Source organism: Lissotriton vulgaris, unplaced genomic scaffold (assembly GCF_964263255.1).
Source record: "Lissotriton vulgaris unplaced genomic scaffold, aLisVul1.2 SCAFFOLD_905, whole genome shotgun sequence".
NCBI lineage: Eukaryota > Metazoa > Chordata > Amphibia > Caudata > Salamandridae > Lissotriton > Lissotriton vulgaris.
Window position 1 is genome coordinate 599828 of NW_028255199.1, and position 24244 is coordinate 624071.

Here is a 24244-nt window from a genome sequence, read left to right on the forward strand (position 1 = left end):
GGAAAATGTTGGAGACTCGTGTACTAAACTGCATTTTTTTGACTCCAGCACGGCTAATAAAGTTTATCTGTAGTTATTTTAAGATGCCTCAGATTGGGGTGGCATATTTCATTTTAATTTGTGAATGTGGTAGAGATTCAATCTGGAAAATATTGTCGGAATGCCCACCCATCTCCATACTATGAAACCCTCTTTTTCAAATAGGTCTGGCAAAAATGGGAAACCTTAAATGGTGGTACATGCAATTAACTTTAACCCCTCTGCCTCCCTTTTCGCAGTTTAATATTAAAAAATCTTTATGATCTACGGTTTCTTCACCCCCCAAAGAACCAGACTATAGACAGATTTGGACCTTTACAAATATATATATTAGAAATAAAGGAAAATATCGAGCGAAATATAAAAACGCTGGCAAAGTGTTCATTTTGACAGAATTAAACTGACCAGCAAACTATGGGAAGCCTATCCCAGTTTCCCATTTTATCCATACACTGCTGTATTTGAGGTGTATAACTGACCATAACAATTACACCAACAATGTCAGTTTTTTTTTTAGGAAGGCCGTATGGACATTTTCAGTTAAGGACAGATTCAGCCACCATTAGTTGGTGCAGGCATGGTTCTAAATATAATGTGCCGATAGTGATAAGACAGGGCACCACTGAAGTTTTCGCCTGGTCCCTTACTGTCTTTTAAAGCCCCCACAGGTTTATAACTGTTCTCCACATGTCAGTCTCAACTGACTAGAGGAATGCCTACACTGCGTCCAATAGAATTTTCCCCAATTGTCTTTTCCACTCGGTCTGTAAAACATCCACTTGGTCTGTAAAACATCGTAACAGCTTATTTCATGAGTGTTTGCATCCTTACCTGGAACAAAGCCATGTTTGGCTTTTAAATTGTATTTATCTATAAATATTAATGGGAACTGCTTGATGCTTAGGGGTGATTTTAATAAACGAATTTACCGTAATAAATGCACGCATTTGATCTACAACTGCAAGAGACGTGAGAACTGAATGTTCCCTTAAAGCAAACCAAAATCAAGTACTGCCGAAATTCAAATCCGTATCCTGTTAAAACAGGAACATTCTGGCATGCAGACATAACCACCAAGCTTTAACATGATCGCCACTGACATAAAAAAAATCATCCGTTACTCCACCCTAACAATTCACGCTCCCTTTACAAATGACAGCTCCAAATCCGGGATAATCAGGCCCGAGTGAAATGTGACAACGAATGTACAACACAGGTTAAAGACAGTGACTCTTAATACTGAATCAACTGTCCATATGGGGGGGGGCATTCGTAACGAAGTGTGAACCCCTCACAAGAGGTGTGAACCCCTCACAAGAAGTGCTCACATTCATAGAAAAGTAAAGATTACATCAAGAAACGAAATTGCAAAACAGTACAACACCAACGTATGCTGACGGCCAAGCATTGTGAAAGAATCCAACTTGCGCCAACCTGCCATGACCAAGCACTGCAGAGTAGGCCGTCAAACTCTAACTCATAATAGGATATGTAAAATAGTTTGTTGGTACATATGTTATTCACTCTACAAACCAAGCTCTGTAAGAGCACATTACCACGCCGAACGTCAGAATAGCTTTGATAAGGCATCTCCACTGCAATGAAGGAACATGACCAAGAACAGGGCACGTGCCAGGTCCTTCCTGATCGGAACTTCTATGTTCTAAAGGGAAAAGTCTCAATAAGCAAGTCAAACTAAACAGGTGATGCGTAGAACCAGCCCAACCAGTCAACTTTCTGCGCCCCTGCCTCTCACACCGTCAACATGGGAAACTGGGCTGGCTACTGGTTAACCATACAGCCCTCAATTGTTTGGTAAAACTTGTACAATAGTTAACCTTTAGGCGTGAGTGTCCCTTTGGTTGGATAACTACTTGGAGGTTGGTTCAACAGTAAAATCATCATACACTTTGCTGGGAAAAAACTATTTTCAAACGCCTGCCAAATATTGGTGATGCCGCAGATTATTGTAGGGTGCACGTAGCTGAGGGATGTTAGTTACATACAGGTTTCTTGTCACTGGTTTTATACGAGTTTAAGAGGGGGTGCTAGGTTAATGATTTGACTGATTTCCTTTTAACTGATTTCTACAAGTAAATACAGGCCTAAAAGAGTCTACTTCCAAACTCTTATTTACATTAAAAATGGAAGGAAGTTGGAAAATGATCTTTAGCAACACCCTCAATTATGCCGAGCATAACTGTCAAGTCAATTGGCAACGTGAAATTTAAATGGGACTTAGTTTCATAACTAGCTTACATAGATGCAGATGTGCACAAATTCATATGATCTGATTTAAAAGGAGTATTGTTGCAGCATATGTGGAGATATAAAGCAATTAATCCCCTGGCAATGTGTTCCATTCAATTATAGCTTAAAACGGTGAACTTACACGAACTATATATTCCTTTTTTCTAATTTATTTTCTAAACTATGAAAAAATACTAAGAAGCTCAAAATAATTACAGGCGGAAATGCCAAAAGAAAATAAAGACCTTTATGCTGATGCAACAAATTTCGCTGTAAATAAAATTGGTGGTTGATCTTTTGAAAAAACAGCTTTGCCCGAACACATCATTGGAAACAGATGCAGGGCTGCCACCTGTGTATAGGACGACTGAAGTCAGGGGTGTGTATCATTCTTTCTAACCGGTGAAATATTCAGGCATCAACTTAAGCTTGAGTATTATCTATATCAGCATTTAGTATGCAGAGCACCCAGGGCTTTACGCGGGCCGGGTCCAGCCAGTGCTAAGCAACGGCAGTTAAAAAACAGGTATTGAAACTGGTCTCTTTCGGGCGCTCAATTTTTGCCCTCATCCTCAGGCTGAAACTAAATCTTAACTCTGCAGCAGTACTACCCTTCACTGCCTTTGAGGTTACTTCAAAGAGACTCGTTAACATTCTTTCAGTCTCATCTCAGACCTGAAGGATTTTAATATTATATACAGCGTTGCTTATAAAACTAACAACCACTGACAAACCCAATAGCCTTGGCTCGTATTAGGCAGTGCTTGAAATGGAAAAATAAAGTGCAGATTTTTAGCTTGTGTTTTTAAGCCACACCCTTAATTAAATCGGCCTCGCCCATTTGAGACACCCTCCCAGTTTTTTCGTCCCACTTAAAGCCCCGAGAGCACCTACTAACTACGAATAGCCCACTACTAACAGGCTGTCATCAGGGACCAAGCTGGGGAACTTCCCTTCACCAGACGCCTGCTGTCCATTTTTTTTCTCTCTCTAAATGTTGTCATCAGAAGCCAATTTGAGAGTGAAGAGACAGTCACAGATTGCATTTTCAGGTCGAAGCCTACCGTACAACAGCTTTGTGGTTTTATAACATCTTGGGGACATTCGGAAAGTTTCCATAGGAATGTGTTCTGCCTATTGCTTACCATTTGTGGTTTATAACACACTTGCATTATATTTGCTGGCTCTATTTTAGGCTGTCCAACCGGAGTTCGTCCGTTCCATTGTCCAAACCATATATATACTGTATTCTTGCACCAGTGCTCGATTTCTGCAAACAGGCTTTTAAATCGTTCTCATCTTGCCCCATTTGCTGTGCATTCTTAGACAGAGGTCAAATGTCAGGCTCGGTCTACCCAGGAGCGTTGTGTTTACTTCTATTTCTCTGACTTCGAAGTGTGAGGATTTATGTGAAAATCCTGCTGGGTACCTATGTAAGACAGAAAGGCAGTAGGATGTTTATCTTTTTTAGGTCGAGGACCGAAGGCTGCGCTTGCGCAGTTTCCGGTGGGAGATTTAATGATTTGGAGTATGGGGCTTGAACCCGCCTCTTCCATTGGCTGCCTCCCTAAACGGAGGCCAGCCATTGGATGAGAGGGGCATCACTCAGTTCAAGCCCCGTCTCTTTCGGATTCGGGCGTGTTTTTTTGCGTTCTTTCGACTGACGTCATCCATCTCTCAGAACGCCAAAAACACGCCCCCGAATCCGAAATTTTCGGAGTTGTGGCCGCCATTTCGCGTTTTTCTTGTTTAATCTTCCACTTCCCTCTTCAAAAATGTTGTAATGTATGTTTAGGATTCAGGCTCAATAGCAACTGCCGGGATGAAATCAAGTAGATCAAACCTTAGTAGAAACGTATTTGATAACGGAATTCTGCTTTCCGAGTCAACATATATAGGTACGTCAAATAACTCGAATGGCTATAATTTTTTAACAATAATATTAGTAATGTGCGGTCATAGAAGCAGAAGAAAACTAAAATGGAAATTGAATTGTTTTCACTGAGAAATAAGGCAGCCATCTTGAATTTATAATTACTATCTTCAAAAAAGAATGTAAGAAATAACAGGTCTTCTACTGAGTACATGCGGAGCCTAAAGAGGCGTGCCTTCTCGCGAGGAAGCAGGGCTAGTACTGAGCGTAACCAAGTGGCTTCCTTCTGCGTCACTTCCCATTCGCCCAAGTGTTGGTGGCGGCTTCCTGGACCCGGATGGTGACTGGCGGCGGTAGTGCTGCAGCGGCGGTAGCGGCTACCACTGCCCCGCACGGCCCCAGGGAGCGCACAAGCACCATGGGCCAGGCTGCGGTCGCCCCAGCAGTGCTGCGGGGAGGATGGCTGCTGTCGGGGGTCCTGGGGGCTCGAGCGGAGCCTCAGAAGGTGGCGGCGGAGGGGGACAAGCAACCCTGTTGGTGCGGGACGGCTGCCTACGCTGCGACGAAGGGCTGTACAGCTTGAGCTACCACCCGGCACTCAACGCCATCCTAGCCGTCACCAGCCGGGGCAGCGTCAAAGTCATCAATGGCACCTAGAGAGCCTTGCTGCAGCAGGTCACGGGCCTGAGGTGAGTTGGGGTTACTGGGGGTGGGGGCACCTATATCTGGCGGGTTATGTCTCCATAACCACTCCTCCTGCCTTTCTCCCTTGTTAGATTCTGGTGGAAGGGGGTTCTGCCTCTTATGGTGGTCTCTCTCGCCAACCTCGCCCCTTTCCCTCCAACTCACCCCAATCTGTAAGTATGCTGTTACCCGTCAGACATCTTGGGGGCGTTGACAGCATCACTTGACAGACTCCTTTCCCCGACAGGATCGGTGTGTTGGAGCTGTCAATTCCTGTAGTATGAGTGAAGTTGGGGACTGGATTTCATGTTGCTGCACCTGTGATTTTTCATCCCACCAGTATCACATTTGCTCAGTAGTGGACTTGGGACACTTTGTTACCGCCCAACAAATCTCATGCATATGCAGTTATTCGAGGACCTGAGTATCTGTTCGGTGAGATTATATGAACTTTTTATGTACACATAACCCACTCCATCGGGCTAAGTAAACAGGAGAACACACATTTCCCTTACATATGGTGCTGCTTCGTGGAAAAGGGAACCAGCTGCTTGGTTTTTGCGTCCACTTCATAAATTGCTTTTCTTGCTCGATAGATCAGCAGATTGACTAACATTTTAGTTTCAACTTGTATTGTTTTTGGGTGACCTTGCTGTGTGTGTGGGGGGGGCTCTGTGTGTGTGGGGCTCTGTGTGTGTGTGTGTGTGTGTATGGGGTTCTGTGTGTGTGTGTGGGGGGGGCTCTGTGTGGATAGCGTTTTTTGTAGGTGGCTATATGTGTGGGTGGCTCTGTGTAGGTGGCTCTGTGTGTCAGGGTGGCTCTGTGTAGGTGGCTGTGTGTGTGTGGGAGGGTGGCTCTGTGTAGGTGGCTGTGTGTGTGTTGGTGGCTCTATGTGAATGACTGTGGGTGGCTCTGTGTGTGTGGCAATGCAATAGGTCATGCATATGCGAGCGATTAAGGTATTGGCAATATAAATGACAATGCTATTTATTTAGGATTTTAAAAAAAAGTCATGAGCAATGCCAATAGTTCTACCTTTAATAATGCAGAGACCATTGCATTGTAAATGCTTGTTCTAGCTAGCTAATCGGTTGGTGCTATATGAAGTTATTTTTTTCCTAGCGCACAAGAAAACGAACATGTCTAAATGAACTGTCGATATTTCATAATATATCGGAATTAGAAAAGCACGAATGAAGCACTTTAGTTAATTCTGAGGTGTGCTGGAAATATTTTACTACAATCAAAGCAAAACAAACTAGGCGATGACATTTCAACACAATGTTTGCGCACTGTATTCTTTTATCAGTAAACCTGTATCTGTCTAAATATAATGGTCATTTCAATTGAAGATGTGTAGTCTGTAATGGCAGCACTCTACCACATCATGCATACTTCACTTTAGCCCACTCTGCAATACTCCACACTACTGCCGCTCACTCTACCCACACTACTTTATGCACCACTGCACTCCTCTGTACCACTACATTCTATGCCAGTGCACTCACTATGCCAATCCACTACACCATACTAATCTACTCTGCACTTTATGCAAGTGTACTCGACGGTGCACTACTCCACACTACAACAATGGACTACAACAATCTACTCTGCACCTCTATGACATTGCATAACTCCACGCCACGGGCATCTAAGCTGCAGCACTACAATGTACTCTACTAGAGTCTGCTCTGCAACACACCACTACGCCAATCTACTCTGCACTACTGTACTTAACGTCACCCTCCAGCCCTACTCCAAAGCTACATCAATCATGCACTCATCTACTAACAATGGGAATGTATAAAAGGTTCAATTAGGGCAGTGAGTGCTACAAAAATAAGCACTGGCAAAGCCAATAGGTCCAGCGTTGGCTGCCTGCCTTTTCACATTGGTAAATGCTTGTTTTGAAATAGTTTTCGTAAAGCTACATTGTTGGGACAGTTGCTGGGCTCGGGCTGCCAGCAAATAAAGTTGGCTGAAAGCAAAAATGCGTATGTTCCAAAAAGCACACATTACCACAGTAATTCCTAGCACTGAAGAAACTACTTTCTGTGCAGATGTGCTCCTTGAAAAAGAAGAGAATGCAGTCACTCATAGCAAAGCCTATGTCTGAAGAGGGCTAACCCACAGCCACATGCTTAAGTGGGCAGAAGAAAGATGTGAACAGACTAATGAACAAAGACGGCTGGCTGAAGATATAGAGGTGGGCAATTCCTTTGCTTCAACAGAAACACAAGAAATTATTGGATGCGTTTTAGACTTGAAATTACAAAAATTGACACCCAACTAAAGCTTTACCATATTTTTCTAAATATGTGGATGAACAATCTTAAAACAAAAAAATAGGAAAGAGCATAAACAGAAACGTTTCCCTGGGAGGGCAATTCCTCTGTCTTGCCTTCAGAAGCAGAACCGCCAGTTGAAGTTCAGTGGACAAAATTGAAACTAGAACCAGGAGACCGTTTTTAGGTCTTGCCTACTAGACATTGCATACGCTATTAGATGTATTTTCAGCATTCAGTGGGCATAGGGCATGCCCATTGCATGAAACCGGATACCTTCATTGTTACTCATTTGCTTGCTTCATATTTGCTAGTTTGTGTGGGCTGTACTATTCTCTGTGCATCAGTCACGCCTCTGGTGCACAGAAGCACTACTTTTGCCCTTCCACTGCTCATTTTTCAGGTGTTAGTTTTTCTTTTATGTTAACACCTTCAGCGCGGCGCGAATTTTCACGCTGTGCTGAAGGTTCTAAGAAACAGGCGTGGCCGTGACGGAACGGTTCAGTCATAAGCACAGCCCGACCTGCGCTCGTGACGGAACCGTTCCCTCACAAGCGTCGAAGGGGTCAAAGCACTACACAAGAGGGCATGGGTTTTTCAGCTGTATCTGTTGTGCTACCCTCTGCTGCAATCATGTTGCTCTTTCTCTACCTGTATGCTTCTCCCTGGCCCCCTACGTGATGCACTCTGCCTTATGTGATGCTCTCTCCGCATTTCTTTCTCGCCAGTGTGCTTCTCCGTCCCAGCTCTACACTGCCCTCGCTTTCTGGCTTGCTTTCCTCTGAGCCACATTAATTTGTTTTCTTCCCTCCCTGCTCCCTCTGTTGCTTCTTGACACCCTCATGTAGCTTCCTCACCCCATGTGGCTTCCTCACCCCTACGTAACTTGCCCCAGCAGTACTGTTTTTTAAACATTTTTATTGATTTTACTGAAACCTGAATATCCGAGACTGTACAAACTTTCTGATGTACTCACAATAAGGATCTTGGCTTACAAAACACAGATTACTATATCTATGGTCTTACATATGCCTTGACGAAGTTCCTGTGGCACTAGGGGAACGAAACGCGTTAAGACATTTCAAAATATTCTTCTGCGTAATTGACTATACTGGAGTGCACCTTCCATTTTCCAAGTACAACACATAGAATTTACTCCAGGGTAAGCCATTGTCCAGTGCTGTTGTGCAGGACACCGAGTACTGCAGCTCCTGCCACCCTGTAAATAAACAATGGCCACTAACTGGCACCTGCTCATCCTACCTAACTCATGCTCTCAATATGTATGACTCAAAGATGAGGGGGCACTATTACCACTAGCTATTAAAATCCGCCCTTTTGTATCCAGTACTCTTGAACTGTCTGCTTGGTCCTTTGTAGATAGTAAAAAGGAAGGTATTGGCAGCCCTGCCAAGTGCTGTTTTTTTAATGTTAGTAAACATTAAATGTGAGCTCATTGCCAGTTCAATCGAGTCATTGTTAGGTCGAGCCTAGCCAGCGCGCATGTGCGGTCTCTCGACATGCAGTATCTCCTCTGTGGGGTTTTGGCACTTCCCTCAATTTCCATTCCTTATGCGCTGTGCCGTTCTGAAATGCATGCTTTTCATCGGTTGTATTTGTCCTTCCTTTGTGCTCTTGATTCCTTCCCATTGCGATTGCCCCTCTTGCATGTACTCCTCCTCTCCAGTTACTTGTGTTAGTCCTGGCAAGATTTGTTCCATCCAGTTATGTGTTTGCACGGTGGCATGGGAAGGCTCTCCTCACGCCAAGCTGCTACCCCCGCCTTTCCATTTCGAGAAGGAATCAAAGCAGGCCTGTAAATCTTGTGATGCGCCCACCAAGCGATCATGTGCCCTTACATTAATGTTTTCACTTCTATTTCCCGTATGTATTTTAGCAGCAGTTATTTCCACTCAGCAAACAGGAATCTGCCATTTAAACGTCAGGTACCTTTGTCTACACCCATCCGGAGTTTTGCTATTAATCGCCCGTGGGTTAAGTAACATTCAAATCTAGATGCAATTGCTTTCTTTAAATGTCAGCCAAGGCCCTGCACCTCCCTCGGTTATGTACGTTTATGGCTCTAGGGGCGGGGGCGTTTTGGAAGCATTCGCAAAACATTTGAGCCTCTTCCTAAAACGAAAGCACTCCGCAGGTTTATACTTGTTCGACTTTACTAAGGGTAAATTAACCCTTCAAGACAATTCTAGCTTCTACCCCAACCATGATGGGTGGGGCCCAGGAGCAGCAGCAAACTGCACAGATGTTCAAACCTACAGGGACTTTGGCATTATTCCACATAAGTCAGAACAGAAGCTCAAACGTTTTATGTAGCTTACCCACCCAGCACACGAGGCTTTTGTTATATCATCACATTAATTTCATTGGCTTGCTTTGCCTGTTACTGTTTTTCCCTCCCACCCACCGTTTCTCAGCAAATACGAAACCGGTTGAATTTCCAATGCTTGTTTAATAGAGTACTTCAGTTGTACATATTGTCTTTGTTAGGTATAAGGCAACAACAATGTTTATAACAATGATAACTTCAACATGCTGCACAGCAGGCATACTGCTCTACAACATAGCTTAAAGTCATTGGCAAAGCCTAAAGCTCTGGCTAAACTCGAGACCTATTGACTATGCCAAGGCTTGTCATGCACGCAGCTCTTTCAAGCTCATGAAGGGTGACAACATGGATGTAAAAAAGGACAATCAAAGTAATGCAAACATTAGCGAAAGTCACAAGTCTGCCTTTTCAATCAAAGTATTTTTCATTCATTAGCGAGTTTGTGCATGTGTCTTAGGGGGAACTTGTGACTAGCTATGAGAATCCATTAATTGGTGAGCAGGTCATCCGTGGATGGATGAATATATAGTTGAGTATTTACAAGAGTAGATGAAGTACAAATATGTGAGTGAATGAATTAATGAAAGGGTAGTTGAGTGCATGGACAAGCGAGGAAATATAAATTAGTGCTATTCGGATAGATTAGTGGATGCATAGAAGAATGCATAGATCATGGATTGGTGAATGCATGGAGTGATTAATAAGTGTATGAGCACATCAATGGATGAATAAGATAAGAGTGCATGGATGGGTGAGTGAGAAAGTAGAAAAGACTATGGATGCTTATTTAGGAGTGAGTGCATGGACAAATAAGTATATGGATGAATGAATGGATGACCGTGCATAAGGTTGTCCTGAGTTGTTGCAGTTTGTGGCAAAGGAAGCTGCAAAGTTGGTAAGATATGTAAGAGGAGGCAATCCAGCTAAAACAGACATAAGTAAAAGAACAGAATGGGCTATTCAGGGGCTGTGTATCTGCCCCCAACTCAATTTGGACTGATATTCCTCTCGGTTACATGAACTATTGTCCTGCCAACTACCACTCTTCAGGAAGGAGACTTATGTATTTAAGTGCTACTGTCCGCATAACCGCACTAAAATGCTCATGTCACGATATAATGATATAGTGAAATTAAAGCTTATCTATGCGCAACCAGGCACTGTAGCTCTGTGGGGCTACGTAAACTCCGCAGCCACAGCTTGACATGTTACCCCAAGCAGTTGTTTACGAGCCAGGCCATGTTTAAGTAGAGTTATGTCATTAACTAAATAAATCGGCCTGGGCCCATCTAAATAGTTTACCTTCCTTACTCTAAAGTCAGTAAGAGTTTCTCATATTGCTTATGGCTGGGTCAAAAAATGATTACACCACATGTTCAATCAAACTGTAACCTCTTGGCAGAGCGCACATAACAATTGTCACATGTGCAACTGTAATAACCACTCCATACCAAATTCAAGAAAAGGAAATGCTGTATTTACAGAGGGAGGGGACTGACATAACAGTGAAGGGGTGATACTAGGAAGTGAATGGAGAAATTAAAAGAGTATTAGAGGAAGGGTGTGTGAGATCTTACCAATAATTAATATTGTCATAACTGAAACATTTTCAATTATGTTTAATCACAACAAAACCATTGTTATTCATCGATTTGATACTGCTAACAAGCATCGGCAAAGCGGGTAAGTCTGGCTTGTTTGAACCACATGTTCGTGTGTGATATGCAGGGCCGGCTCTAGGGCAGTGCGACTGGTGCCACCGCACCGGGTGCTGACTTCACATGGGGGCTCCTGTTTATATTGTGCTTAAAAGCACATGCTGCCCTGTTCCTGGTGTCCAGCAATTTTCAGTCAACAATTAAAATGTCAAGAAAACTCTGGTGATTAATGTTCTTCCTGGCGAGATCGGAGTTTTGTCTATAGCAGTTTTGACTCCTGGAAAATGTGGATTCATGGTAAGGTAGTGCAGAGGGTTAATATACCTGCGTCAAAGAACATGCACCATGCAGATCACAAAGTGAATATAGTGCATACAGGTCTGTGGGTTACTGCTTTTGTCAGACTTCCTTTTGTTAGTAGCAGTTTACAGTGAGCTATTAACTGTCAAAGAACTGTGTGCAGACTTCAAAGTATAGATTAGAGCATATGGATTTTTTCCCCCAGACTCATTATTCCAATATTCCAAAAAGGGTTTATTTGGGTACAAGGCAGTTCTTGTTATTAAAGAGCCCCAATATACTGTGTTACATTTTAATTTCTGAGTTTGTGCTTCTCCAGACCAAGTACTCTTCAACTATACCGCCTACCTGTATGGATGACATGTAAATCCACCCCTTGTTGTCCTCTGTCTTATGTAACATTTACTATACACTGATTTACACACCTATGATTGATGATCTCTGTGTAATGTGTGTTATGTAAAGTGCTAGGACACCCTTCACTTTTATGAGTAATGCTATACAAATGTATTAAATGCATCGGAGAGAGGTTATGGAGACTGTAAAAGGGTGAAAGGGAGGGAATCGGGCTAAGGTGGTCATGGGGAGGGGGGCAAAAAACATCGCACTGGACACCACCAGTGCTAAAGACGGCCCTGGTGATATGTCTGGATACAATAGCATAATTCACAGAGAGAAGGGACTTTAATACACGAAAATGCTTTTATTCGTGAAAATGTCACTCGTAGAGTCACATTTCACTTTAGAATGTCACTCATAACTGAAACAGAAATGTCACACTGAAGCAGTCTGAAAACTTTACAGCTATGCATTGATCCTTCACCAGTCTAATGTGTGTGTGGGGGGTGATATCTCAGCATACCACGCGTGTTTCTATGATTCTCGGTAAGAGGGGGCGCAAACAGGTGCACTTCTGTCAAGCGAGACCCCAACACGGCGCCTACAAGTCTGACTGATTGCGACAAGCGTGGATCTACTTGACACAAGCTGCGATGTCCTCAGCTGCTCAGAGGCAACAGGTGACACGGTTAATTTAAGGGGCTTTAAAAAAAATACCCATGAACGTTCTTCCAACCATTTTCTTCACTAAAAAAAAAGCCGAACTATAGGTGCATGCGTAGAAAGATTGTCACGCATTGGTCCACGAGTGTTTCTGCCTAAAGAATCGCCTGCTGGGCATTGTGGTCCACAGCTCAAATGTTACCCGTAGATAACATTACTTGCAAGATAGTTGCTGAACTACTACACTCATGAGCGCTAGACGCCTGCGCAAACTTACTTAGCCTACGGCAGCATGTTCTCAGGCTCCAAAGCTCAGTTAGGAATTCGTTCAGTGTATATCGTGCAGTTACCAATACAACGCCCCCCCCCCCCTTAAAATTTCCAGGCTTCGATACTAAGTGTCATGTCATGAAGTTTACTATGCTTCTCGCGTGCGGTCCACTATCATTTTAAATATACCGATTACAGCAGACAACCTATTCAGCAGCTTAAAGCCACAAAGTTGCAATGGGTTGTCCCACTGTAATCGTAAAAAAATACACAACGAGCAGCGTAACACTCACCGACTTTGAAGGGTAGTTTATCGGACATGCTGAAGCAGTTACGGGAGAAGGAACAGAGGCAGCGTGGTTCAGATAGTGGCTGGGGCGGGAAGGGAGTGGAGGCGGGCCAGTTCCCTTTAAGAAGCCTCTGGTCATTTGCATACAAGGTTGTTAGACACAAAAGACGGACTCGCAATGGCTCTGCGCTGCCAGAATATCATAAGTACTGGGGCAATCTTATCTTTTGAAGGAGCACTGTCACTTACACTGAAGAGGCAATGAAAATGTGGTTTGTGCAAATTATGCGTCAGATTCAGGGGCGCATGAAAATTGTTTTTTTATTTGATACTTTGTTCCGCTGAAAATAACAAATTGTTTTAGGTCAAATCGACTGGGTTTTTTTTATTAGTTACTTATAGGATTCTGAAAATGCATAGGTTCTTCGATAAACCTGTTAAAATAGCAGTCAAGGTTTCAAAGGACGCTCATATTGCGGTAGGAAACCTCCTGGTTAAGATGGTGGCCATTTCACGCCGACAGTTTATTCAGTACTCGTTTATGTGCACGCTCTCTCCAAGCTTGTACTTTGGTCCAAATTTGACAGACGCGATTGCCCAGATAAATGCACGTCTAGGAAGGAGGGGATTTGAAACAGGGGTCTAAGTTGCATTAAACAAGCATGGAAACTGATCCTCATTGACTGTAGGGCATGTTCAAAGCGTGACTGAAAAGAACAAAATATTCAGTAACTATTAATTTTTATTGTGTGGATCCCTCTGTTATGATAAAAACAGGTGGTGGCCTACACTTGAATTTAGAGCCAACATGGGCCATTGTATCCACCCTTGGCCACGACCTGTTTTAAAAAAAGAATCATTTGGATTAACTGTAGTTATTTTAAAATTCACCACACACCAGTCTACTCGCTTGCAGCACCTTCACGCAGCCCCTCACACTTCACGTCTGCAGCATCAAAAGAACTCCGGCAAAGAGCCCCACTGCGGGGCCAGTTGGGCATTGCAGCAATGGCCAAACGAGGAGCTGCCAGATGATGAAGCATGACACCCCTTGGGGTGAGTGAGTGCCTTTGCTCCTGATGGATAAGATCCCCTGACTTGATACATCAGGTAGCTCTGACCTCTCCTTTTCCTTAGGAACTGCATACCTCTGAATGTACCTGTACCTCTGGGGGCGTGTATGCTAGATTCATTTGTCCCTCTTTTTGTATACTTACCTATGTACGGCGGACCAGCCGCCGGACTTTACCTATATTGAAGCAGTCGTATGACGCTTTTTTTGATCAGCAAGACTTATTGTCTGCTGACCCTTTCACCTTCTCAGCTCTCTACACCTTTAGAAATATCTTTCTTTCTACAATCAGTATTCCTCTTGACCATAATACTATGGAAGCTCACCAAGGTCTGAGTTTTGACAATGACTTTGTCGCAGAAATTTTGATAGCCACCTCACTTCTGGGGCCTGGTGGGAGTACCCCCTCGGGGAGCAGTAACAAGGACTGGACGTCCTTCACATCACTTAAACGCCAACTGGTGAAAATTACACTCCATGGTACTCTGATGAAAGAATTTGTTTTGAATCTATATAATCTTTATTGCTTGATTAATAAAAATCATTGCAATCAAAGTATCTTCACATCACATAATATTTATAAACTGTACCGCATATACTATTTAAAAAATGTGCCAATACAATCATAATAATATCCAAGAAAACAAATCAAATCACCATACATCATTAATTACAACATAATATTGCACATTTTACAGTTTAAAGTGACATCATGCACAGCATACTAATTCCCTGTATCTAACAACAAGAATGAAATACATTTAAAAAAAATAATGTATTCATTTCTACAGCAGAATGTTACACATGTTACATTTTAAAGTGCTAACGTGCAGAAATTGCAACATCCATCATATTAAATCAATGATGAAGTGCATCAAAGTTACTGTAACAGTGAAACTTCTAGTGTCACATTTTTAGTTATCACCCTAGCAGCTTAATCACATTAGATATACAGGATATAAACAGTATGTAAACTATTAGGTCCCAGAGCCATTAAAATATTGAAGCTCAAACTTATTATATTAGACATTTTTCAACTGCACTTAAAAATGTTACCATTTGACACAATAATGGAATTGTTTCTCCAGATAATGACATAGTTAAAGCCTGACGACCTGATCAAACCCCGATCCTCAAGAAATGTGGTTTCAAAATGGTACGTCAAATGTTAATCAGCTTGGGGCACACACACACACACTATATGTACTAATATTTCTTGGTGCCATCCACATAGTCTACAATTAGAGTCTGGCCAATGCTTGATCCATAATTGCATGCCCTCTTTTGTTGGATTTATTCCCATTCGTAACCTTGAAAAAATATTTTAAATTTGCTTAGAAATAAGCAGTCAGAAATGCTGATTCGTCTATCTGTGTGTGTTATGCATCCGACCCTCAATGTAAAGCAAATTTCAGCCAATGGTTGTGCATTTAACAACATCATTCCTGTAATCCAATTCCGGCTGGAAAAACTGCCCAATCTAGTTGCCTATAACAATTCATATGCCAAATCGCCACGGTTGCTTCCTCTCTGGTCCTCGTGATTTTTGAGCAAATCAGGGCTATTGCCTGAGTGGCAAATATACAAAGGGGATTGTACGACTGCTTTCTCTCTGGTCCGTATGTTGTTTGGACCAATCAACGAAATTCACCCACATCCTAAAATGGAAAAGCATGATACTTCCTCTCAGGTATTTGAACCAATCAGTGAGATTCTCTGGTATCTCTAAAATGCAAAAGCCAGATGACTATTTCCTCTCAGTTATTTAGACCAATCAACAAGATTCACTAGTATCCTTAAATGCAAACAAGCATTACAATTAATTTGACCGATCACCTACTTCCAAATGTGAATCCTCAGCACTGCCTCCCTCTTTTTTTTAGACCAATATTTATTCTGCGAAGGTATTTACTTTAGAACATGATATAAATATCCGAGTGGTAGGTGTTAAATATCCTTAAAAAATTTCATGTTGTAAAAACGCCAGTTGCACTACAACTCTCGCTATATTTGGTATATTATTTTTCACTTAAGTTTGAACTAAAATTTTGCTGGAACATACTTGGAAATGCTCAAGATACGTATAACCATGGCTAGTTATGGGAATGCTATCCACATTAAAATCAATAGTGATCGGCTCAACAGGAAAAATATTATCACATAACAAAATTTCAATCCATGTGTAAATATGCTTAACATTAAGAATCATAAAAACACATCACAAACTTCAACAATTACTTTCAAAAGGACAACATACCTTCATGTGAATAATCGTAAATCCTATAGAGTTAGGCATCTTTTATTATCATTGTAAGTCTATCTGCAGTAAGACATCTCTTATCATCATTATAAGTCTATTTACAGCAGCTATTTTCAAAATGGGTAAAGATCTACATCTTGATCATAAAAAGTATTGGAGTTCATTTTCCAAGTTTAATCTCATTTGCACTGTTCTTAGTCTGTAAATCCATTTTGATTCTTCTTTTCTAAGTTTTAGTTCCCTATGTCTCCCCGCTGGGCTCCTTCTCTATTTTCTGAATACCATGGAATCTAAAGTCCATTCTATTTGAATGAAATTCCAACATATGTTATATTAGTGGTGACTTTTCATCCTTATTCATTAATGCCCTCCTATGCTCTTTGCTCAGATTTTTAAAGCTCTTTTGATGCTACCAACATAGACTTTACCACAGTTACAAATTATAGCACAGATTACAAAGCTCTATTACAATTGATGAATTGATTTATACAATGTTTCTTGTGTGTATTATACTGAAATTCGTTAAGTTTGTTACAACCATTGTCACATATGATACAACAACCACATGTGTAGAAGCCCCTAGGCCAGGGGTCTTCAAACTGTGGGGCGCGACCCCCAGGGGTGGCGTGGAGTGACGCAAAGGGGGTCGCGCCTTCACAGTCATAATTCTGCCTAGGCCCAAGGGCTTCAGCCCCCCTCCTCCCTCATCGTGTGTCTCAGCCCAGCTGCTGCTGCAGAGCAACTCGAGTTGCTGGGGGTTCGGCTGGGGAGTGTCTGAAGTCATCTCCGGCACCTCCAAGTTTTTCACAGGTCTTTAGAGACCATTTGCATATTTAACATGCCTTTGTAAACTCGTTACTGCTGTCTCTTACACACTGAGCCTCAGACTTTATCTCCCAGCCCCTCACTACGTGTCAACAAATATTTAAACAGAACGAAAAAATCCTGCGTCGATCTACCCCCCACCCCCACCCCCATCCGCATTGAAGCCTACAGGAAAAACTGACATTAACTGAATGCTGCGCATGAGGAAATCCATGATAAAAAGAACCTTATTTCAACTTACATATTTATTATTTTCAAAGAAGGTGCTCGAGCAAAAATAAATCATATACCCGGATCACATATCGTGCCTTTTGTAAATATTTTGACGCACCATGCATTCTTGATATAGCGCCAAGTACTATTATTAACGATCCTACCTCCTTTCTCTGTTTGCAAACGTCTGATATGCACCCTACGCACATTTCTTGCAGCTCTTAAGTGTGGTGGGCTTTGCTCCTGCTCAGCACCAATAGAAATTTAAAGTGGCATTACACATGTCCATAGCGGACTCACATTCGTGTCAAACTATCACTGAAAGGAAGATTTGTTTCAGCACAGTGTGCTCAAGAACCCTTAAGGAATTCTAGATTGGCACTGCCATCCCTGTGGACATTCTATTTGTTTAATTTCATGCCACTTGTGCATATTTCCCACGTGTATTCGTTTCCGTAGTTACTTTTCGAGCAACATCTGTCTTAATTCTGCACTGCGTTGCCACTCACCTCCTTGTGTCTGGATGCATTCACTCTTTGGGTGGCTGTTCGTAACGGGCACATTTGAGATCTCTGTAGTTTAGGCTGAAGGCCCTGCAAGGGCCTTTTCAGTGGGCAATTTAACAATTCATGTGAATGGATGGATGAAAGGGTGGATGGATGAAGGATGGATGTATGGATGGAAGGATGAAAGGGTAGATGGGTGAAGGATAGATGGATGAAGGATAGATGTATGGATGTAAGGATGAAAGTGTGGACGGATGAAGGATGGATGGATGGATGAAAGGGTGGATGAATGGATGAAAGGGTGGATCGATGGACGGATGAAAGGGTGGATGGATGACGGATGGATGGATGAAAGGGTGGATGGATAAAAGATGGATGGAAGGATGAAAGGGTGGATGGATGAAAGATGGATGTATGGATGGATAAAAGGTTGCATGGATGATGATGCATGGATGGATGTCTGAAAAGGTGGGGGGATGGGTGGATGGATGGATGGATGAAAGGGTGGGTGGGTGGATGGATGAAAGGGTGAATGGATGATGGATATATGAATGGATGGGAGGATGAAAGGGTGGATGGATGTGTGGATGGATAAAAGGTTGCATGGATGAATGATGGATGGATGTGTGAAAAGGTGGGTGGATGAATGATGGATGGATGGAGGGGTGGATGGATGAAGGATGGATGTATGGATGGAAGGATGAAAGGGTGGATGGGTGAAGGATAGATGGATGAAGGATAGATTTATGGATGTAAGGATGTAAGGATGAAAGGGTGGACGGATGAAGGATGGATGGATGTATGGATGGATAAAAGGTTGCATGGATGAATGATGCATGGATGGATGTGTGAAAAGGTGGGTGGATGAACGATGGGTGGATGGATGGATGAAAGGGTGGATGGATGTATGGAAGAAAGGGTGGATGGATGTATGGATGGATAAAAGGTTGCATGGATGAATGATGGATGGGTGTGTGAAAAGGTGGGTGGATGAATGATGGGTGGATGGATGGAAGGGTGGATGGGTAAAGGATGGATGTATGGATGGAAAGATGAAAGGGTGGATGGATGAAGGATGGATGGATGAATGGAAGGATGAAAGGATGGATGGATGTGTGAAAGTGTCGGTGGATGAGTGATGAATGGATATGATGAGGTCTAACAGGCGCATTTATGGTTGTTAAAAGTTGATGATGAGGAGTACCAGTTTCTAGAAACTTTTGTCGGAAGGGGGTCCTTACGCCTAAAAAGGTTTTACAAGGGGGTCTCGGCATCAAAAAGTTTGCAGACCTCTGCCCTAGGCTGTTGCGACAGACAGGTTGAGCCTATAGCTGTACTTGCTCGTGGTTTTAAGTAGTTTCTCTTTATTTTATTTCTGATAGTGGGGCCTCTTTTGTATGTTACTATTGGCCTATCAGCAACCACATTACTTAAACCTGGTACGCCTTTCAGTAAGTCCCAGTGTTTTTGCAAGATTTTGTAAATTTGATTATGGTCTTGGTTATACTTTGTGACCAATGCCAGTCGATCTCTAGATCCCCTTTTAGGTTTCTGTTTCAAGGTTTCTACTCTCTTAATCTTAGTGATTCTTTTCTCAGCTTTATCTAAGACAACATCTGGACATGTACAATCCCACAGGCTTTGTTTTAAGTCATCCAGACATTCTATGAAGTCATCATCCATACTATAATTCCTCCTAATTCGCATCCTCTCTCCATTTGGGATGCCCGTAATGACTGATCTAGGATGTGCACTATCTGCTCTAAGTATGTCATTAGTGGAAGTCTCTTTACAAAACAATTTGCTTTGTATTTAATTATTCAAGATGTACAGCCGTACATACAAGAAATCCATTTGGTTCTCATTATGACTACTGGTAAAACTCACATTCATACTGTTGTAATTAAGGTATTCCATGTAGCCATTCAGACTTTCATTAGTGCCACTCCATTTGATCAAAATTTTCTCTATAAAACAACCCCAAAATATTATATTATCTGTCCAGGCACCAGCTTTAGGTGACCAAGCATGCTCTCTCTCAAAGCACCTCATGAAGAGGTTAGCCTAAGAGGGAGCAACTCTGGAACCCATACTTGTTGCTACCATTCTTCCTCAAATAAGAAAAAAATATTCTGGAGTATCAATTCACACATTTCAATAATCATATTGGAATTTTCCATCAGACTGGCATTCCTTTTTGATAAAAAAAGTATTGCAATGCCATTCGGCCTAGTTTATTCTGAATGCAGGTGTACAATCCTACAACATCCAAGATGACAAACATTAAAGTTGAGTCCCATTCAACATCTTGTAATTTATTGAGCACATCCATAGTGTCACGGATGTATGAAGGTAAATTGATTGGTAAAGGTTTAAGAAAGACATCAACGTATTTGGAAAGGTGCTCAGTAAGACCTCTTTTACAGGAGATAATAGGCCTCCTTGGTGGTTTCTCTTTTGATTTATGTACTTTAAGTAAAATGTATATACCTGGGAATCTAGGATTCTGTACATCTGTAGTCACCAATCTGGCTGCTTCTACCATAGGGTTAGTAGTCAATCTTTTATAACTTTCTACATCACTCAACTGTCTTTTTATTTATTTCTCATGAACCTCTCTCTGTAAAATGACAATGTTTCCGCCCATATCTGTTTCCATGATTAAGATAGACTCACCTGAGCCCAAATCATAAGAGCACATCGTTCCTGTACAGTTGGACTCTAGTGTCTGGTTGAGTGAGAACCTTTGTGATGTTTCTTTCTTACAACTTATACAATTCACTCAAAGTTTTTTTACAAAAAGATCAATAGCTGCATATTGGCTGCCCTGCGGAGTGAACTTCGACGAAGGTGCTAGACTACTGGTACAACTATAGTCCATTTGAACATCCAAAATTGCTGGTAATTCATCAATCTTAACCTCAGTTTCATTTGATAAAGATTATATTCAATGTATATCATGAACATCAGAGATAGTTTAGTCAGTTCTTTTTATTTGCCTGTGATCAGTAATACATTGTTTGTCATTTACAGAAAAGAAACTCTTTAATTTCAATCTCCTAGTGAATTTGAAAAGATCAATCTCTAAATCCACAAAATCACAATTTTCATCTGGGCAAAACGAAAGACCACTCTGTTATACATTAAGTTTCACATTGTTGATTGGTCTATCAGATACATTTATCAAATTGTAAGATCTCATGATTCTTATTCACTATTGGATTAGAGCTCCTGTCTGATTTCCTATTTTGTTTCTGTTCCGACTTCTGGTTCCCATCCTTGTATTTTTGATGTTTTCTCCTCCCCTCCTTGTTTTCCCATGTTTTTTCTTTTCCCCTGTTTCATAAGTTGAATTTCTTTGGAAAAAGAAGAACGCTCTGAAGGTTTAGCTACTATTCTGTTGCTAGTGTCAGGTTAATCAACAGAAGACAGATCAGAGCTACTGTAATATATGGAGCTTAATTCGGCACCATCATCTGTCATCTGTCTCTGTTTAGGTTTAGTAATATCATCATTGTTTTTAGCAAATGTAAAAATATGACCTGTGTTATAGTCCTTCTCATCTCATCTTTTTTTATTAAGCTTTCTCCCTTTAATTGGTAGTTGATATTTATTTCTCACCTATTTTAAGATAGCATAGTTTTATCAGTGAGATTCTCCAATTTTGATGAGGCAAGATGACGGCTGATCATTCAGCCGAGTGAGCGCTCGTAACCTGACCTCCCTGATCCTCCTGATGTGAGACTGCGGCTCGGCATACATAGCAGAAGGAACAACTAGCAAACTACTAAGTACCCCTGGGAATGTTGTGGGTCTTACTTTCGCTAAAGCATCTCGTGGCTGGTTGCCCGCGATTGCTCCGTCTCCATGGCTGTCGAGGAGCTTTCTGGCAGATGCCTGTAGGACGAGACCGGACTATCAACAAGGCCGTGATGCTGCCAAAAAGGTGCAAGGAGCGGAAAGACCCGCGACGCAGGAGGAAACGCCACGTTGAGCAAGCCCCCGGAGAGCGCCTAAAACAAACAACGACGTGGAACGGAGAAGATACCTGCAGCAACAGCCCGGCCAGTAACGCCGATAGCGGGAAGAGAGTGACTCCTGCAATCTTCGTGAAAGCCAGGAAGGGCAAACAGTTGACTCTGGGACAGGACATTACTGAGGAAGCCGCTGTTCTGGGAAACACTGTAAAGGTGAGCGAGGGAGATGTCGGGCTATGGGACCCGCTGTAATGAATATAATGTTAGGAAAAGAAGGGGACTTAGAGCCACGTTCCAGCCCTGCAATACAAAGCCTGATGCTAGGAGTGAGGCTTCGCCAGCCACGGTGACTGAAGCACCCACAAGCTTGGAAGCAGAAGCTTTGCTCTCACCGGGCGGTAGGTTATTACTTGCAAAGAAAATGGAGGGCTCTAATGATGATTTAAACATTGAGCGTGTAAATATACTGGAGACGGATGCAGAGGTGCCATTTCTTTCACTCCCGGATCACTCTAGTTCATCGGGCGATGAATTCCTACAGATCTCTGATGACCCTCTCAGTTTAACAAGCAGGCAGTGAAGTGAACCCAGCAGTTTATGCCAGGAAGAGGAGACCCCAAGTAAAGATAGCAGGGTGTCCAGCTCCGGGACTGTACGCAAGAAATCTGTGACTGTCGCACCACATGCATCACTGCGGATTGATATGCAGGCAGCTTCAGGTCAAACCCCAAAGGAAAGAAATTGGGTAATGGACCCAATAATGGGTCATTAGTGAGGGGAAGAGATCAAGATAACTCACCAGAACTCTCAGGGGACATCACGCTGGCAGTCCTATATGAGACAATGATGGCACATTGAGAAGAGAGCTGGGCGGAAAGCCAAAAAAACTCAAGGTACATGTAGGAAATTGCAGAACTCGATCCAGCGGGTGGCCAACGCCTGCTCAGAAATTGCGGAAAGGATATCCGCAGCCGAGAATGGAATCTCTACTCTTGAGGATGAGATGGTAGCGCAAAAAAAATCTACTGATGCATTGACAAAACACAGGGATGATATATCCTTCAAGATTGAGGACATGGAAAATCGCCTGCAGCGGAACAATTTAAGAATCCTCGGCATACCTGAAGGAATTGAAGGTTCAGACCCCCGGAAATTTGTCGTGAAACTTTTCACAGAGGCTTTTCCGGAATTGGTCCAGTAGACATGGGATATTGAGATACAGCGAGCTCACAGATTTCCCTTTCAAATGAAACAGAATCAATCTAATATGAGGCCCAGAGCTATTTTGATATGCTTGTCTAATTTTCTGTCTAGGCAGGTCCTGTACGATTTAGCCAGACCAGATAGACAGAGAAAAGTGGCTGGAGTAGAGTTTTTTGTTCGTCCCGACTTTTATCCTACGACTGGAAAAAGATGGCAACTACGTCAGCTAATTAATCCTTTTCAGGATAACGGCGCACAGAATTTCTCCTAAGCCCAGCTAAGTTGATAACAATATATAAGGAGAAAATTAGTTTTTTACATCTGAGCTAAAAGGGAAGATAATGTATAATTGAGGGGAACCATAGCTAATACCTGCAGGATTAATGTTTGTAATTCTTGTAGATTTATGTAGATTTACGCTGATCCGCACTCTAGAGATTCTTTTTTTAATTCCCAGGGTCACCCCTTATAGCTAACCTTTTCTTTTAGTATCCAGTATATATATGTATGAACTAGGGGTCTTATGCACACGGAGGATCACGGGGTACAGGGGTGGGTACGAGGCTCTCCATCACTGTAGACCGTTGGGTCTATTAGCCTCTTTGTTTGGGAGGAGAGAGGGTGTGGCCTTCACTGGTAGAGGAGGCAGTAGTGGGTAGGAGGGGGGTGCTACGGTGTGGGGAGGAGGGTGGCTACCAAGGGTGGTGGAGTAATGAGGGTAAAAATCACAAAAAAGCCAGTAGTTATTACAGCACTTATGAAAGAGAGAGAGATGATTCTAAGAGAGAGAGGAAATTATATCTGCTCTTTTAAACCAGGGTAAAATGTCATTTTTAACTGTGTGTATATTTAATGTGCGAGGACTCAATGAGAGGGGAAACGTCAAAGGTTGGCACGAGAAATAAGGAATATGTCACTAGATGTAGTCTGTATCCAAGAGACACATGTCCCGTGGAACAAACACAATATATTGAAGGAGCTAGGGTATGAGGGAAATGACCTTTACTACTACTCTTTAACAACGAGGGGCCTGAACCACGATCCCTCAACCACTACTGCATTTACAACTACCTAGTCTAAACAACGACCTGTCTAAACAACGACCTGCATGAAGAGATTAGTTGTTTCTTTTGTTATAGTAAGTTAAGTCAGTCTAATTTGTTTTTTTCAGAGTGTAACATTGTGTAAAAA

The 24244-nt window shown here is 42.3% G+C and overlaps 1 protein-coding gene across 1 annotated transcript in view; it reads right to left on the reverse strand.

Moving 5' to 3' along the window:
• Positions 1 to 13138, reverse strand: part of AHCY (adenosylhomocysteinase) — a 124497-nt gene extending 111359 nt beyond the window's left edge. The window contains exon 1 of the mRNA XM_086951910.1: positions 13002 to 13138. Within this exon, the coding sequence (XP_086808036.1) occupies positions 13002 to 13029 (28 nt within the window). The 5' untranslated portion in view covers positions 13030 to 13138. The remainder of the gene's footprint in view (positions 1 to 13001) is intronic.
• Between the last annotated feature and the right edge of the window lie 11106 nt (positions 13139 to 24244).